The 15,344-nt window shown below is 41.1% G+C and overlaps 2 protein-coding genes and 1 long non-coding RNA gene across 5 annotated transcripts in view; 1 reads left to right on the top strand and 2 right to left on the bottom strand.

Moving 5' to 3' along the window:
• Window positions 1–276: 276 nt before the first annotated feature.
• On the bottom strand, window positions 277–2,667 carry pex11b (peroxisomal biogenesis factor 11 beta). Its single transcript, XM_062409229.1, has 4 exons — window positions 2,431–2,667; window positions 1,876–1,991; window positions 1,597–1,798; window positions 277–1,284 (listed from the first exon to the last, which is right to left on the bottom strand). Exons 1-4 carry the CDS (start codon window positions 2,484–2,486, stop codon window positions 882–884), a joined length of 777 nt encoding a protein of 258 aa, XP_062265213.1. The 5' UTR covers window positions 2,487–2,667; the 3' UTR covers window positions 277–881.
• A 54-nt stretch (window positions 2,668–2,721) lies between these two features.
• The window catches only part of LOC133972044 (uncharacterized), a 21,927-nt gene continuing 9,304 nt past the window's right edge, over window positions 2,722–15,344 (top strand). The window contains exon 1 of the long non-coding RNA XR_009924419.1: window positions 2,722–3,675. This is a non-coding gene — a long non-coding RNA (uncharacterized LOC133972044). The remainder of the gene's footprint in view (window positions 3,676–15,344) is intronic.
• The window catches only part of smad10a (SMAD family member 10a), a 27,226-nt gene continuing 19,787 nt past the window's right edge, over window positions 7,906–15,344 (bottom strand). For all 3 annotated transcript variants that reach the window (XM_062409226.1, XM_062409225.1, XM_062409227.1), the window contains exons 11-13: window positions 13,663–13,831; window positions 13,343–13,481; window positions 7,906–12,005 (exon numbers count right to left, since the gene is read on the bottom strand). In XM_062409226.1, coding sequence (XP_062265210.1) covers window positions 11,794–12,005; window positions 13,343–13,481; window positions 13,663–13,831 — 520 coding nt within the window. In that variant the 3' untranslated portion in view covers window positions 7,906–11,793. The remainder of the gene's footprint in view (window positions 12,006–13,342; window positions 13,482–13,662; window positions 13,832–15,344) is intronic.

Raw genomic sequence — 15,344 nt, 5'->3', positions numbered from 1 at the left:
GCAAGGTCTATACATTTAAATCTACATAGCAGTGCTATGAATGGGGTCAAACAAGACTAATGGGTCTGAAGTGTTTCACTTCAATAAGTAGACTGTTGCCCACTGTTGTGTAGCTAGTGGTTAAGACAAAATGTATTGGCTAACTATGTTGAATTTCTTTTCAATACTCTTGACTGTGTAGAAGAACTTCTGATGTTATGAGAGTAGTTATGGCAGATGATGCTGACCACCACTGGCTGGTTATGGGCAGTTTGACATAAAATGAAAAGCTGAATCAACTTTTTAGTTAGCCTTTTAATGCTACAAGATTTAAAAACTGCATGTTGTCTTGACCAACACCTTACACTTATAATGGTCCCAAGAGAGACTCTAACCTAAAATACATTTATTTGGACATTAGTTGTTAACAAGAGCTTTGCTAATAACACTTACTTAAAAATTTACAGCTGGGTCAGAATGTTACAGTTTGACTCCTCTTACATGAATAAAGGTGATGTCAGGAGGAAAACAGATGCCTACAAAGGCCATTACAGTGGCTGATGATCACTTGAACAGACTGAAACTTGTGTCACACATGCAACCCACCCCAACCATTAGAATAATGTCACGGATGTGTGCAGCATCACTACACCTTAGCCCAGTGTGGTCTCATTGAAGCAGAGCTGCTACTGATCTGCTCAGTGAGGCTGGTGGGTGTTTAGCAGTTTTTGAGGCAGAGTGGACGAAATTTCAGCGTCACTCGTTTTGGGCTCGTCTTTGGGATTTGGATACTCTGCTATCATTTAAGAACTTCTCTTACTTCACAGGACGATCAGTATGTTTACTGCATGGTCTCAGTCTTCTGGGTGGCTCCTCGAGACCACTCCACCCTGTATCTGGGTTCATGGCTTGAGTTTGAGCCAGGGGTGGACAATAGTAAGGATAGAGAGGACAGAGGAGGCCAAGCCACAGGCCCCAACAAAGCCTTGCCCTGTGGGGTAAATCCTGAGCCGGTCCAAAGGGATGAAGATATCACAGCCGTTCTTCAGCAGGTCCAAGAGCAACGGCGGGTTGCTATACAGCACAGTCACTATCAGGTTGAACTGTCTGTGGAGCCACATAGACATAGCAGGTAATGCCGGAGTGGCGGAGGAGGAGGAGGACAGTGGGTCAATGGGCAGAGTAGTGCTGGGGTAGGGTGAGGGTGGTGATTTGGCGGCTCTGTAGCGCGCTTCACTCTCCATCAGGAGCCGAAGCTCGTACACATCTCGAGTCAGGTTGAGGATCAGAGCAAAAATGTAGTACCTGCAGAGTTTAACCACATATATATATTATGAAGGAATTATGGCTCTACAGCAGTAATCTGTCAACAAAGTACCAGCTATATGACTTTAGGGTCAACCGGGTTATTCTTGTAAAAATGATTATATGTACATCTTTCCTGTGAATGCATACGAGGTGATGAGTACACGTTGGCCAATTCAACGTTAACAAGCTAGTTCAAATGGACCATATAAAGTGTTGCAGGTTAAGTGATCAGTATTGTTTTATGCGCTGAAGATACGTTTCTGATTATAAAGTTAATGTAGACTGGATGGAAACAAGAACCTGGATCACCTGAAAGACCTCTGACTCCATTTGTGCTGGTCCAGCTTGGAGATAAGGCCCGTCTTTCCAGCCCACAGAACATTGTCACAGGCAAAGTACATGGCTCTGTTGAGGTGGCTGATGGTCAGGCAGAGCCTCAGCACGCTGTCAGAGAGGTGGATGGCCCTCTTTGCTGCCTCCAGTGCCTCAACAGAGCTTCCAAGACGCAACACTGTTATGACAAAGACACATAATTCACACTATTTCCACTTTGGAATTTTAAAACTACAAAATGGCTGCTTCACTCACATTTTCTGGTCAGGCTCATGTGTGCTTCCAGCTGACTGACGGTTTTGCGGAGTTCATCTGCTGCCCCACCCTTTTGCAGGGAGTAGCCCAACAGGGTGCAGGCATACTGAGTAGCCCTGTTAAACCAGTTTCAGAGTTAGTCCATCACAGTGATGGGGAGCCTCCCAGTCAATCAATCAATCACCAAAATATGATCACATGTAGGCAAAGTATGAGTTTTTGGAAAGTCTCTCAGCTCGCACTGGGTCAGGAGACTCCATGGTCTAGGTGTCAGTCAAATAATTAACAATACTGCAGTTCTCGAAACTGTAACTCACTGCACTTTTCCAGCTGTGATAAAAACATCCTCACATTAGTGTCTAGAGTTGGTTGAGCCTGAAACCTCCACATTACATTTAACAAGTTAGGGATCGAGGACCTGTTGCTATGACAACAGCTACTGCGTGACACCCCACTGCGGTCAAACTGAGGTCAGGCATGACCAATTACAGGAGGACAAGCTGAGCACGTGTCCTAAGTGGAGGAGGGGATGTGTCTGAAGCAGCTGGAGTTTACCTGAAGAGTCGCTCCCTGGCCTGACTCTGAGCGGAGAAGCGGAGCCACGAGTCCATACCGGCTGGCTGCTCGGTGTGTGGTGGGAACCAGCTGTTTTTTTTACAGCTATGAAAACAGCCGTGAACCTGCTGCTGTTTCCGCTGATTAACAAGTGTATTGTGCTGAAGGGGATGTCGTCTATAGCAGTGTTCTGAGATCACTTGTTACCACAGCACGTCCACGGCCTCTCTGACGGATGTCCGCGTTCCACCTTCTGCGTTTAACGATCGACTTCCGCCACCTACTGTGCGGAGGATGGAACTGCAATCTTCTCCTTTATTTTTAAATACTTTACACCAGACGTCTTCCACAGGGGGTCCGCGGAGGTACTACAGGAGGGTCGCGAAATGTTTGGTTGATAAGACCAATTTTTTTTCCCTAAATGTAATTGTCTATTAATACAAATTAACATGAATCCAACATATTGTGAGGCTGATTTGACCCTCTGCATGACAATCTCCATCCGTCCATGGTTACAGCTCACTAATTTAGAGCACTCCGCTCCCAGAATTCAAGCCTACTTGTCGTCCCTAAATTCTCTAAAAGTAGAGTAGGAGCCAGAGCTTTTAGCCATCAAGACCCTCGGCTGTGGAATAATCTACCACTTTCAGTTCGGGAGGCAGTCACCATCTGTTCGTTTAAAAGTAGGCTCAAAACCTTCCTTTTTGATAAAGCTTATAGTTAGAGCTAATTAGTGCGCCAGAACGTTACTTGTTCTATTTTATGACACATGACACACGGAGCTTCTCCTTCCTCTTCTCCATCCCTATCCCCCTTCCCCGGAATCCCTTTGCTTTATCACCCGCAGATCCAGGGCCTCTGTGGCACCATGGATTACGGTTTGTGGATCGCGCACCGGGGGTCGCGGTGTTGGATCCAGTGTGGCGGATTCTGAGTCATGTGGGCTGATCGTGGTGCTGGTGGCGGACCCTGTGTCGCGTTGGCATTGGGCACGGGCGGTGGACCAGGACCGCAGTGGTGGCTTGTGATGGGTCCTCCTGGTGGGCGGCGGTGGACGGTGACTGAGGACTGAAGTGGCGTCTGGTCTGGATGGTGGATCGTGGTCTAGATGGTTGCTGAGCATGGACTGTGCTTCATCAATGCTGCTAGAGACATTGATTATTGATGATGTTCTCCTGCACGTGGCATCTATTGCACTTCTGTCCGTCCTGGGAGAGGGATCCCTCACATGTGGCTCTCTCTGAGGTTTCTACATATTTTTACCCTGTTAAAAGGGTTTTTTTGTAGTTTTTCCTTACTCTTGCTGAGGGTTAAGGACAGAGGATGTCACACCCTGTTAAAGCCCTATGAGATGAATTGTAATTTGTGAATATGGGCTATACAAATAAAATTTGATTGATTGATTGATTGATTAATTTTGGAGCATGTGTGCCATCCACAGATGGCTTGAGGATTCACTGTATTCTGCATGTATGTTTAAACATTTTTTTTTTATTAATCTGTGAATTACTTAATAGCTCAGTGTTGTGTGCAAGATTATGTTTATAAATGGCAGTGGCATGGCTTCCCTGTACGTTGCACATGTTTAAATTAAAAACATGAATATATGAACCAATGTAATATTAAAATAGCTTAGTATTGAATGCACAACAACAGGGTAGCTATGTTTATACATGGCACTAGGCCCAATATAAAACACAATTTTATACAATATATATTAGTGGTGCATCAATGTATCGGCCGTTAATCGGTAGCGGACGATATTCGCCTCGTTTACCGACATCAGCGCATCGGTAATAAACTTGACTTTCACTGATGTCATTGGCCGATGTTCATTGCTAATATATATAGTATGGGGTCCCTGCTCCATCTCTCCACCAGTTTGGGGTTCATTGTCCTGAAAAACATTGAAGACCCCTGCTTTACACAACATCAACACCACAGTGATACCAGGAAGTACGAGGGAGCATCTACAGAATTATCATATATAAACATGTTACAGAGAAAATTTTAACTAATAATTTACTGACCACATTATTTCGAAAGAGGAAGAGCTGCAAACACTGTATGATTGTGTGTATTGGACAACTGTACTGTAAATGCTTTGAGTGGCCATCAAGATTAGAAAAGAGAAATAAATACAGATCATTGAAAAGAGGCGTTATGGTTCCATCTCAGTTATCTGATTCTGTGGAAAAAATTCAGGAATATAGTACAGCTTTGTGCTTCAGTATTGAGGCATATTGCGTTGACTTGATTTGCCCTATGAGACAAATTGTGATTTGTGAATATGGGCTATACAAATCAAATTTGATTGATAATTTTGATTGATTGACTTGATATCAAATTCTGCTCTCTTTTTCTGATTTAACAAGACAAGTATCTGAAGTATCTTCACCTACAGTGGATAAAAAGTCTACACACCCCTGTTAAAATGCAAGGTTTTTGTGATGTAAACAAATGAGAGATAAATCCTGTCCGAACTTTTTCCACCTTTAATGTGACCTATAACGTGAACAATTCAGTTTTAAAAACAAACTGAAATCTTTTAGGCAGAAAAATACAAAATAAAAAGCTAGGAGTCTTTTAGCATGGCACATCTTGGCTTGGCCCACTCTTCATTGCAGAAGGGCTCCAAATCTGTCAGATTGCGAGGGCATCTCCTGTGCACAGCCCTCTTCAGATCACCGCACAGATGTTCAATTGGAATCAGGTCTGGGGTCTAGCTGGGTCATTCTCAAACATGTATCTTCTTCTGGTGAAGCCATACTGTTGATTTGGATATGCTTTGGGTCGTTGTCATGCTGATTGGTGAAATTCCTCTTCATCTTCAGCTTTTCTAACTGAAGTCTGAAGGATTTGTGTTGACTGGTATTTGTAACTGTTTATGATTCCCTCCACCTTGACTAAGGCCCCTGTTCCAGCTGAAGTAAAACAGCCCCGGAGAATGATGCTGCCACCACCATGCTTCACTGTTTGTTTACAGTTTCAGAAAGCAAAGCCTTTGTCAATGCTAGTGCATTGCCACAGGCCAATTAAACAGCCCATTCTAAACAGACACATTTAGTACAAGCATTGCACTGCTTCAAGAAAGCTGTCAATTCACAGAGGCTGGTAGGTGGGGCGTTAGCAGGGGCCCAGCAAAACATGTACACTACCGTTCAAAAGTTTGGGGTCACCCAGACAATTTCGTGTTTTCCACGAAAACTCACACTTTTATTTATCAAATGAGTTGCAAAACGAATAGAAAATATAGTCAAGACATTGACAAGGTTAGAAATAATGATTTTTATTTGGAATATTAATTTGTTTTTTCAAACTTTGCTTTCGTCAAAGAATGCCCCATTTACAGCAATTACAGCATTGCAGACCTTTGGCATTCTAGCTGTTCATTTGTTGAGGTAATCTGTAGAAATTTCACCGCACACTTCCTGAAGCACCTCCCACAAGTGTGATTGGCTTGATGGGCACTTCTTGCGTACCATACGGCCAAGCTGCTCCCACAACAGCTCAATGGGGTTGAGATCTGGTGACTGCACTGACCACTCCATTACAGACAGCTTTCCAGCTGACTGCTTCTTCTCCAAATTGGTCTTGCATAATTTGGAGGTATGCTTTGGGTCATTGTCCTGTTGTAGGAGGAAATTGGCTCCAATCAAGCGCTGTCCACAGTGAATGGCATGGCGTTGCAAAATGGAGTAATAGCCTTCCTTTTTTTAAATCCCTTTTACCTTGTACAAATCTCTCACTTTACCAGCACCAAAGCAGCCACAGACCATCACATTACCTCCACCAAGCTTGACAGATGGCGTCAGGCACTCTTCCAGCATCTTTTCACCTGTTCTGCGTCTCACAAATGTTCTTCTGTGTGATCCAAACACTTCAAACTTTGATTCTTCTGTCCATAACACTTTTCCCAATCTTCTCTGTCCAATGTCTGTGTTCTTTTGCCCATATCAATCTTTTCTTTTTATTGGCCAGTCTCAGATATGGCTTACTCTTTGCCACTGTGCCTAGAAGGCCAGCATCCCGGAGTCGCCTCTTCACTGTAGACGTTGACACTGGCGTTTTGCGGGTACCCTTTAAAGAAGCTGCCAGTTGAGGACCAGTGAGGTGTCAATTTCTCAAACTAGAGACTCTAATATACTTGTCTTCTTGCTGAGTTGTGCATCTGGGCCTCCCACTTATCATTATACTCTGGTTAGAGCCCGTTTGTGCTGTTCTCTTAAAGGAGTAGTTCACACAGTTGTAGAAAATTTTCAGATTCTTCGCAATTTCTCGCATTGAATAACCTTCCTTCTAAGAACAAGAATAGACGGGCGAGTTTCACATGAAAGTTCTCTTTTTCTGGCCATTTTGAGAGTATAATCGAACCAACAAATGTGATGCTCCAGATACTCAACTAGCTCAAAGGAAGGCAAGTTTTATAGCTTCTCTCAGCAGCTAAACACTTTTCAGCTGTGCTAACATACTTGCACAAGGGTATTTAAGGGTTTTCTAATCATCAATTAGTCTTCTAAGGTGATTAGCAAACACAATGTACCATTAGAACACTGGAGTGAGAGTTGCTGGAAATGGGCCTCTACACACCTATGTAGATATTTCATTAAAAACCAGACGTTTCCACCTAGCCACATCAACAATGTATAGAGTTTATTTCTGATTAATTTAATGTTATTTTCATTGAAAGTAACAGTGCTTTCTTTGAAAAATAAGGACATTTCTAAGTGTCCCCACATTTTTTAACGGTAGTGTACCTTGGTCTCCAAACAGTTAAAGCGGGGTGTTGTTATGTGTGTCCTGTATCTAACTGAGGACGGCTGGCCTGAGGGGGAGGGTGTTTGTTCTACGACCAGAAGTTCAGTGGTTCGATCCTCAGGCTTCCCCATCTGCATGCCGAAGTGTCCCTGGGCAAGAAACTGAACCCCTCAATTGGCCCTCATAGATGTCGAATGCACTAATTGTAAGTCGTTTTGGATAAAAGCGTCCGCCAAATGACATGTAATGTAACGTAACTGTGAATTGTGTTCACCTCTGGGTAAGTGCGATTGTGTGTTGAATGCTGATCCTACATCAGGGTGGATCTACAGTATCAAGGTATCAGTGTTCCAAATGTCACATTCCGCTTCCCCACTTGACTGCTATCATCAGTACTACCCGTGGGTTATGGTTTTGGTCTTCTTTAAAACTAGAAACTGTAGGTCCAGATAACATGGTCTCTTTTGAATCAGAGCATCAGAGTATCCAACTTTTTCTGAATCCTTGTCAATCACCTTGAATTACCCCTCATAGAAAAGGTGCTGCCCATAGATGCACTGTATAAATAAGTGTGTGTGAATGGCAATAACTCATACTGTAAAGTTCTTTGAGTGGTCAGCAAGACTAGCACTACTGTACAGACAATTTACCATTAACCATCTTCTCTGACATGACATTACTGACGCAATACATTTTCAGTCTGTATAAATGAGACAATGATGTTTGAATATTTTACTTTAGTATCCAGTCAACATTACAAGAGCAGCACGTGTTCACAACGAAATAACTCCAAAATAATAATAACAATATTGTAATATAGCCAAATTCAGTTCTTTACTACCTATTTTTCAGACCTTTTTAAGTGTCCAGCTAAACCCATGTAATGTCACTTAAATGGTATGGTGTGTGTTGATCCAATCGTCTCAAATTAAAAATCTGTCTTGAATGATAAATGCATCATCATTGGTTTTGGTTTGGGATGAAATCCATAAATGTTCCACAATGTTTCCAGAACATTTATACTTAGATAAAAAAATGCATGAATTACATATTAGAATATTTAACCCAAACCGATTTCTAAAGCTGTTGCATTTCTCTGTGCATTCTGTTTTAAACATTCATCTTCTCCCAAGCATATCAAATGCATGACATAAACACTAAGAGAAACAGCTTCAGTTCATGCACGAACACACTTCACACTTCATAGACAAGCTCTGTGTAATGGTTAGGGCTTCTACAGTCTTGGGTGAGGATGTGATGCTGTAGAACTAGCATAGCTGCTGAGAGCAGATATAAAGGTTGTGATCAAGAAAGCTGTGGTCCCTCTTACAGTCATCATGACTGTGCTTACATACAAGGCTGGAGAAACAAGTCACTTTCAGAACTTGAGCCTTAAAGTTTAGTCCTGACTTAGTGAATGCCATGACGATAACCAACAGTAACCTGCACATAAATGCTTCACCTACTAGCGCTTTTCTGACCTTTTGATTACTTCTGTATTTTATTTGTCTGCCTATACGCAAACTAAATAGACTGATGAAAACAATAATTGTTAAGAAAGAAAAAAGGTCAGTCCTTGACTGAAGAGTTAAAAATTCCTTTGGTTTTTGGGGTAGTTATTCCTCACTCTCAGGGCTACATGGTCGCTCACTGCTCTGTGTGTCCTGCACAGGATGGGTTAAAAGCAGAGATTAAATTTCCCTACCTGCATGAGTGTGCCTGTGCATGTCTGTGCATGTGTTTGGGACTAATAAATGCATCTTAATCTTAATCTTAAACACCATGAGACCAATTGTGATTTATGAATAGTTGCTTGATTGATTGATTGAAACATATTCTAGAACATTTCCAGATATGCTCCAAATGCACTTGAGCCAGGACCAGCTTTTGTTTTTGTAAAGGTCTTCAGACACCAAGGATGTGATGAATAAAGAAAACGCTAAATTTCCCCCTACAAGTGCTTTTTATCACTTCTATTCATCTATTGATCCAAATGTGCAACTCTTTCAAATAAGTTTAAAATAGATTTGCACTACCTCATACTTCATAGTCATCCAATGATCGAGATCTTGTCCTCATCCTCACTCCATGAAGGAAATTGAGATTTACCACTTTACTGCTTCATACAAGAGCTGAAGCTTGACCATAGCCTCAGTTCAGGATTATATTTTTGGCCCAAAACACATATCAATGTATTAGCTTTGAGAAGAATAACAATACAATCAAATTCATCCTAAAGTTTTAGTGGGTCAGTGGACATCCGCTGAGTAGGCGGACCTTCATATGTTGCCTTGATTACATTTGTGTTCATACAGCAATAAAAGCCCCTGAATGTGATCTGACTGATTGGATCTCAGGACCCATTGAGGAAGCATTTGGGTGCATTCATACATGTATTTAGGGCTGAACACTGATCAGATCACTCTGGATTTTCAAACCAGGTCATTTTCATAAACAGAATTTAAATCTGCAGTGGTTTGATAAAGTTGCTGACGTTGGTCATTCAAATCAATGTGATGCACAAACTGAACGGGTGAATTGAATATAGAGAGATCAGGACAATGAAGACTACGATGATGGTAAATTTGCTCCTTATGTGAGCAAGCCTGCTTGACCATTATCCCTGAATATGGGCAGAGGAGAGCAGATAAACATGAAATCTAGTTGTGGCGTTCATGCTAAGATTAAGATAGAGCCATATCATATATCTACACTCACTAAAGACTAAGGCAATTAACAAAACTACGTTACGTTAAGTTTGATGAGCTACAGATACCTGAGGGGACTACAGAATATCATCATAGATTCTGAACAGCTGAAAACCAAATCACAATGTGCAACATCAATCTTCTTACAATCCAGTGTTGGTGCATCTACGACAACCAAAGGCAAAAATCACAAATATATATATGTCTTAATGGCTGGTCCTTGCAATGCAGCGGCATTGGATGATTAATGTCTCAGGTTCCGGACAGATCCAAACTACATGAGTCATCTCACTAATCATCTCTACACCTCTGGATCTAGATCAACAGTCCATGTTGCCACTGTGGTACAGTATGGATGAGATATTTTGACATTGATTAAACTGTCAGATCTGGTGTCAACCTCAGGAGAGTCAATGTGTCCTTCGAAGTGTACATCACCTCATGACATTTAACTAGAATTTTCATTTAATCTCATTAATTCTGGGTATTTGGCAAGGGTCAAGCAGCAGTGTAATGTTGCTAGACTCAACAATTTGAGCATTTTATTTGTGAAAATGTATGGACTGTCGCAGTTGCACCACAAGTTTAGATTATAGCCAATATCAAGTTTTGGCTGCAGGTGGAGGCACACTACTGGACTTTTTCCAATTTTATTTTTTAAGTACCATTCATTTACAAACCCACATTTATCAACAAAGGGCCTATGTTGAAAAATAGTGGAATTCCCTTTTAAGATGAACTGCTAGTGACATGTCTGCAGGAGATGATCCAAACAGATCAGACCAGAGAACAGAAAGGCACTGGTGTCACATGCACAGGCTCGAGTTTGTACCAGAAGTACCTAGAAACTTCTTTGACAAGTCCACTCCGCTGTCAATCTTTAGAGTTACCTATTCACAAATTACAGTCAGTGTCTGACCTCACATACCCTCTCAGACTGACCTGAGCTTAGTCTGTCAATGTTGAACAAAGCAGAAAACTGAACTGTGATTTTGCACTGTAGTAATGAGGTATTCTGGCTTTGGTGATTTCTACCAAGCATTTGGTTACATACAGGGTAGCACTGGAAAACAACAAAACTACTTCACAGCTAAATATTTTTGGCTTTTTAGACTTTTGGTACAAAAATAATATAGTCTGAGCTGAGCGTAATAAGAGGGCTAACATTTTGAGTTGAGATGGACATAGTGAAGAGCGCAGTACAAGCACACAGTTGACTTAACACTGGCTTCCTAAGACACACTTCTAGATCACTTCTGCTGTTAGTAAGACATGAAGAGAATTGAAACACTGTTTGGATCACTTAGACTTTTTCTTTTGCAGAGGTATGCATTTATCTGTCCTGGAGTGTTGTGGCCTCCTGGAATACATAATATCATAATGTTTATCTATTCCATGAGTGCATGTGCAGAACACTCCTACAATTAGTAGAAATCCAAAATGCATATTGGAAAACTGGATTTCTGAAACGCATCCCTGCATTTGTACAGTGCACTTTCTTCAGTACAGAGACACACTGGTCAGAAGACAAACTCAAAATCTTAACCTTCACAGATCTAACTAATTTGCACTTGACTTTAGATAGTAAAGCATTAGAAAAACCCCAAAGATATCACACTTGTATGTCTGAGTTGCAGCTACAGACCATTGGGTTTCAGTGTGTTTGTGCATGTGTGTGTATGTCTGTGAGACAGCATGAATGATGTGTGCATTGATTGTTACAAGCATAATGTGTTGTTGGTCATTTTTGTCTTCTGTGTGTTTCTGACAAATAACTTAAATAACTTGTGTGTATCAAGACATATAGCATATTTGGCTTGAAGAAAATAATCCAATAGTGTGTCTGTGTGCACACATTCAGAGAATCCTGATTGGAATTTGAATGCTGTCTTGGTCTTTAGTTAGCAGGCCCTGGGTCTGCCAATGGCATAGTGTGCAACACCTCATCCAGAAGTTGCAGAGCACGGTGCAGGTGGACTTCCACCCAGCAGGGGGTGTGTTTGATGCTCTGGCGAGGGTAGTCAGGCCCCCAGCCTTTCACAAAGCTGAGTCGCAGGATACACAGTCGCCTGAGATCGTCCACACCGATCCCCGCTGCTGCAGACAGACCTATAATCACATAACACCATGTGTGGTGGAGTTTATGGTCAGTCATACAGAGAGTTGAAGCTCAGTTACCTTTAACTAAAGAGCACATGTACACGCATATTATGTCACAGTTTAGTGATGGTGGAACAGCACACACACACTTAACACCTGAGGAACTTACATGATATCAGATATTTCATAGGTAAAGAGCTTTTTGTTGCTGTTTATTGAATTTGTTGGAGGCCTATCTAATGAAAATCCTAACCCTATTGTATGTGTCAGTGATACACAGCGCTGTGCCTCTGACGACATTTGCAGTGTTGAGTGTTCCTATTAGAGCACAGTGATGTCACAAATTCTTCAACATCAACCAAATAGTACATTTTGTTGATTATAATTTTTATGACAATGTTAGTGTACCAAAAAGAAAAACACAATAATCAGCTATAATGTCCCTGTTAGGGACCTGATGCATAATGATAAATATTATTATATTAGATAAAAAATGGTCAATAAAAGTTCAAACTACCATTTCCAACATCAACACTGAACTTAAAAAATCTACAAAATAGTTATATAGTTATCTTTACCACAAAGAGCGCTGTCTGTCTTTTGCTGCAGTTTCCTGTCAGATGATGTGTAAATGGTAAATACTGTATTTATACAGTGCTTTTCCAGTCTAATCAATCAATGTGTTTGAGTTGCATTCATTCACACATTCATATAGCTATACAAATCATATATGCTTTAGACTTTTCAAGAAAATTTTCTGTAAATAAAAATAGTGAGATTTCTTTAAACCAGAAAACTGGATAACTTAGTTCATCCCTAAGTTGCATCTACAGGCTCTTCTCAAAAGCTGCCTCAACCTTCCTCAGCACGGGGCGGCTTTGACTCAGAGTGGGCTATCCTCTTAACCAGAAGGTCGCAAATTCGATCCAAGCCTTCCCCATTCCGCATGCCGAAGTGTCTTGGGCAAGATACTGAACCCCAAATTGGAACCCTGTGCCGTTCCCATAGAAAAAGTGCTTCACATAGATGTACTGTATGAATGTGTGAATGAGTAGATAGTAAAAACTATACTGTAAAGCACTTTGAGTGATCATCAAGACTAGAAAAGCACAAAATATAGATCATTTACCATTTACAGCTTATAAAAAAACTGAGAAGCAAAATCTAGAAATAACACAGTACAGAAAACTGGACAAAAGCAGGATTTTGTGTGAGGGACACACGTCATATTACTGGCTTTTTATATTCTGGTTACTAATGTCATGCCATTCATTGTACAATTCCGTATTTCAATCGGGCTTCCATTTATGTATGTCATTATCAAATAAAGTTTTAACAACACTTACTAACTGCAGGTGCAATGCCTCCAACACTGCCTGGACCAGGAATGTTTCCAGCCACAGCAGCTGCCTGTGCAGCAGCTGCAGCCTGAGCCGTTGCTGCCTGCTGCTGCATCTGTCTGTGGCACTGTCGCAGGTCAAACACCTGACCAACACACACGCAGCCTGCATTACAACACCAGAAAAGGCCATCTGGAGAGGGTAGTCCCATTTGTTCTTCAAAACATGGTTGATACATTCATTCATTCTCAAATTGTTAGCCAATAAAAATCATTAATTCTGTGTGTGTGTAAGTGAGCGAGTGAGTGAGGGAGCTGAATTCAGACCTTGATATAGGCTCCCGGGTAGATTTTGTGCACCGCATCACCTGGTGCTCGGCCTGCCTCTCTGTCGAGGTAGTAGCTCTGCACAAACACAGCGTGGTCGCTCATACAGCGCATCCACACATCCCCCTCACCACGACACTCCAGCTGAACGCCTTTACCTATGTGTAACCTATAACACAAACAGACATCAGCACAGGTGATATCCTCCATGTATTTTAAAAGTTCTTAATATTTCAGTTGGGATTTTTTTTAGAAGTCACACAGCTTGAGAAGGTTTAGTGTGACAATGTAGTGCAGTGAGCAGGAGCTACAAGAGTCTACAGTCAGATGAAGAACTTTGCACCTGAGGCTCAACAAAAGCTTCCCTCCGCTCTCCAATAGATATTTCCTCCTTTAGATTCAACTTCCAAAATTAAATAAATTAAGCCTCTGAGGTTTCAATCAAACTATTGATTTTCAACCTGTAAAACAGCAGTTTTAAAAATCATATTCTGAAAGATGAATGTGAAAGCCTTGCCGAAGCCAATAATTTGCAGAATAAACATAGGTCCCCCTGCCACCGGTGTCTTCCAAAAGCAGCCAGAGACGAACCACTCATTTTCCAGCATTAGGACACCAAACATAAATTAAACAAAACATAAATTGTCCGATAACCATTTCAGGTTCCTCTGTGTTTGTGTCCTCCTGATGTGTTTCTCCTAATGAGCACTATATATTGTAAATACAGACCATTTACCATCTTATCTAATATCAAATACATTTTTCTGACCATGATGTCATTGATTGTACCTCAATAAAGACATTTTCAGACATGACCTGCGGGTAAAATCTAGATAATTGGCTACCAAGTTCACCCACAGTCTGCCTTTCACACTTGGACAACACATGGAATGAAATAATGGAGTATCTGCAGAGTTCAGTGCATGTCTGAATTGAAAGCAGATTAAGTCATAGCTTTTCCAATAATATTGTTTCTTCCAAAAGTTGCTGCATATATGCATGCACACCCATTTTGTATATATACATTTGGATTTGTGTTGGTTTCAAGAAATTTGAAATGACAAGAAATATTTAATAGTTGAATCAACTAGACTGTATGTAAGTGCACCTCAAAATGAGCTTATATTAAAATATCATATGATTTTTCATTCTTTTTTGATTATCTCCTATTTAACTTTTATATGGTTATGCGATACTCAGCAGGACATAGGCTGAAAACCCCTTTTTTATATACTCTTTGACAAAGGAATCTTTGCAAGTTAGACAAGTTTACATCTGGTAACTGGAGTTGCCATGCTCTCTAACATAACAAAGGCACTGTGCATGCGCCACTCACAGCCGTTACGAGTTTCCACAGTGGAATTTAGTATGAGGAGGTGGAGCAAAACTTTATGGGGCCACCTCATAATTCTCTTTTGCTCAGGATAAACTAACAATAATAGATATGACGACAAAGTCGATATGACGACAAAAACAATATTTTTGTTCTTCTTATGTCCTCCTGATCACAGCCATCTTAGCTAATTTAGCTTGTGAAATACTGATTATGATTGTGTGAGAATTTTTGAGCATCCTTATACATTACATTTGTCTCATTCCACACATACTCCCTTCTCTCCAAGCAGTACCCAAGGTCAGGTTATAGATAAAGGCCCAACTAACAGTACATTGTAGTGTCTACG

Source organism: Platichthys flesus, chromosome 17, assembly GCF_949316205.1.
Source record: "Platichthys flesus chromosome 17, fPlaFle2.1, whole genome shotgun sequence".
Lineage (NCBI taxonomy): Eukaryota > Metazoa > Chordata > Actinopteri > Pleuronectiformes > Pleuronectidae > Platichthys > Platichthys flesus.
The sequence above is the reverse complement of the archived record's forward strand: the minus strand, read 5'-3'. Positions and strand labels throughout refer to the sequence as shown.